The 2,473-nt window shown below is 41.0% G+C and overlaps 1 protein-coding gene across 1 annotated transcript in view; it reads left to right on the top strand.

The window, feature by feature from the left end:
* The first annotated feature begins 309 nt into the window (after positions 1–309).
* LOC101645266 (olfactory receptor 7A5-like) overlaps positions 310–2,473 on the top strand; it is a 7,460-nt gene continuing 5,296 nt past the window's right edge. The window contains exons 1-2 of the mRNA XM_045289676.1: positions 310–336; positions 2,257–2,281. Coding sequence (XP_045145611.1) covers positions 310–336; positions 2,257–2,281 — 52 coding nt within the window. The remainder of the gene's footprint in view (positions 337–2,256; positions 2,282–2,473) is intronic.

Below are 2,473 nucleotides of genomic sequence, written 5' to 3'. Positions count from 1 at the left end.
GCATTTGCAGGAACCAACAATCTGTTCTTCACAATACTTGCACCCTTTCCCCCCACCAGCAATATGTGAAGGATATATGTGAGTACATGGAAAGTTGTGGCAACTTTCCATTAACTATTAATTCAAATGTTCCACATACTTTTTGAAGCACCTTAGTAATTACTAATGTACAAAATCATGCAAAACAAAGAAATAAATTGCAGAATGGAAAGCAACACAGAATGTAATGCACTGGGTATTCATGTACAAATTCTGACTATCCTTTCACATTAGGCCTTTTATTCAGGCTCCGTGGTGGGGACCATACACATGTTTATCATCCCGTGGACTGATCAGGTAGGTATGACTTTCAGTGATGCCAAAAGGCCAAACCAGAAGAGTGAGTGGTGGAGTTCAGCTGTAAAAGGTACAAAAAGGCCCATGAAGCAAATACCAATCAGGCCACAGGACCGTGTTCCCTAGGACACTTCTTCCACTCTCCACCCTCCATCTACTGCCTTACGTGGCTCCTCCTCAGAAAAATTTACCCTCTTCTCTCCTAACGTCTTCAACTAGAGTGGAACCTTGTGAAATACCGCTTTCCATTCACAGAACAGAAAGCTACCAGATGGACAGATTCCCTTTCAGATAACACTTAGCATGTCACAGGTGTCATGGATTTGAATTAGCAAATCATTCTCATAAAAAATAATATAACCCTATGAATATATTGATATGGTATGTGAAATGTTAATATGCTATATTATTTATCATTATATTATATGATATTTTGAAATAAAGTTTCAATATAATGTATGAACCATCTTATGGACATTGTGAAATTTAGGCTTTTTATCTATTATGATCTGTAGATGTGTAGACACTCACTGAGAATATCCTAATGTCTTTTCTTCCAACACCCTACCTATAGGAATGGCATTCCATTAACTCAGGGTCTAATTAATAGAAATAAAAGACATGGTAAAAATGCAGCACTGATGTGGTGGGGCTGTGTGTGATCTGAATTGCTTCACAAAATGCTGGATTCTTGGTAAACGATGTCCAGCTGAGTTCTTTAGGTCTTTGAGAAGGAAACGCATCTCAGAGTGATCATTAGACATCACCTCGTATGCAGGAGACACACCAAAAGAGAGATGACCACTTCTGGGAAGAAGAAGTCCAATGGGATAAAGCGGTGCACAGAGCTCCACATTGTCTCCCAAAGGACAAACTGGCACAAGTTTGAATTTTCTTCTCTTAGCTCCAGAGAAATAAATTTCCCAGGAAATGTATGACAAAAGAATACTTCATTAATGAGGCACAAGGGATTTCATCCACTAGAGCCAAAGGATTGTAAATACTTCCCCTACACTGACCCAGATCTACTTGATTCATCGAAGGTGATGAGAAAACACATTGTACCTTCTAGAAGCCTCAGGAGTGGGTTCACCTCCACATTCTTCCTGGGGGCACAACCTCTGACTGTAGCAGTGGCACATGGGAGAAACAGCACTGGTGAAGTCTGCTCTGGATGAGGTGCAACATCTTTGCCGGTGCCCAGAGATTGATGATACGTGATGGCCCTCTCTTATTGGTAGTATCTGGAGGCGGATCAACAGGTATAACAAATAAAAGCAAGTTTAATGGATAAAGTCCTGATAAGTTAGAGTCCCTGGTTCTAGAGACTGATCTGGCTACATGACAATGTCTTCTTTCTCTAGTCTGTCTTCCCCGGGGCTGGCTCTCATTCCTGCAACCTCCTTCTCTCAACAGCCTTCCTTGCTTCACTGCAGTCACGTCTCTGTTAACCTCATTCAACTAGTTGTTCACAGTCACTCACAGAACTCTTATTTACGTTAGATTATAGTCTGGACACAAAGAAATGAATAGATATTTTCCCTTCTTGCAAGTATCTTACATTCTACGTAACAGACGGTAAGTGCTTGTTTATCCCGGCGCTGCAATCCTACTGAAATGGATCATAATGTTGTTGCCCTTGCTGGGGACTTTTAGTGAAGGTTTCGCAGAGAGATGCTGGTCACACTGAGCTTTGAAGGAGGAAACAGGAGGGCAGTGATGTTAAGATTATGAAAACCATACGGCGTGCATTGTATATTGCACATAATAATTAATAACTGTTGACAATGAAAGCAAGGAATGGAAAGTGAAACATGAGTGTGGACAGGTAGGCAGCAGCCAGGTAGCACACAGCTGTATATTTTGCCTAAGGATGACAGCTCTGAAATTAGCGGAGATTCAAAGCAGAGTTAATAGCAGTCTGTCTGCAGTCAGCCTTGCCTTTGGAGATATTGCTCTGGTCCGTGCGCAGAGCAGACTCCTGTGGAAACCGTAGAGAGATGAGGAGTGGAAGAAGCACAGTAGAAGTGGGTGATGAAACTGTGAGGTTTTGAGTTATAATACATCCAAAAATCGACCAAGTAATATGAGGCAGCTTGACATGTTAAAATTATTTATTCATTTTAAAATGTAAAAA

This window comes from Echinops telfairi, unplaced genomic scaffold (genome assembly GCF_000313985.2).
Source record: "Echinops telfairi isolate 266 unplaced genomic scaffold, ASM31398v2 ScPeMD7_30;HRSCAF=105, whole genome shotgun sequence".
Lineage (NCBI taxonomy): Eukaryota > Metazoa > Chordata > Mammalia > Afrosoricida > Tenrecidae > Echinops > Echinops telfairi.
This window is presented reverse-complemented; position numbering and strand designations above follow the sequence as displayed.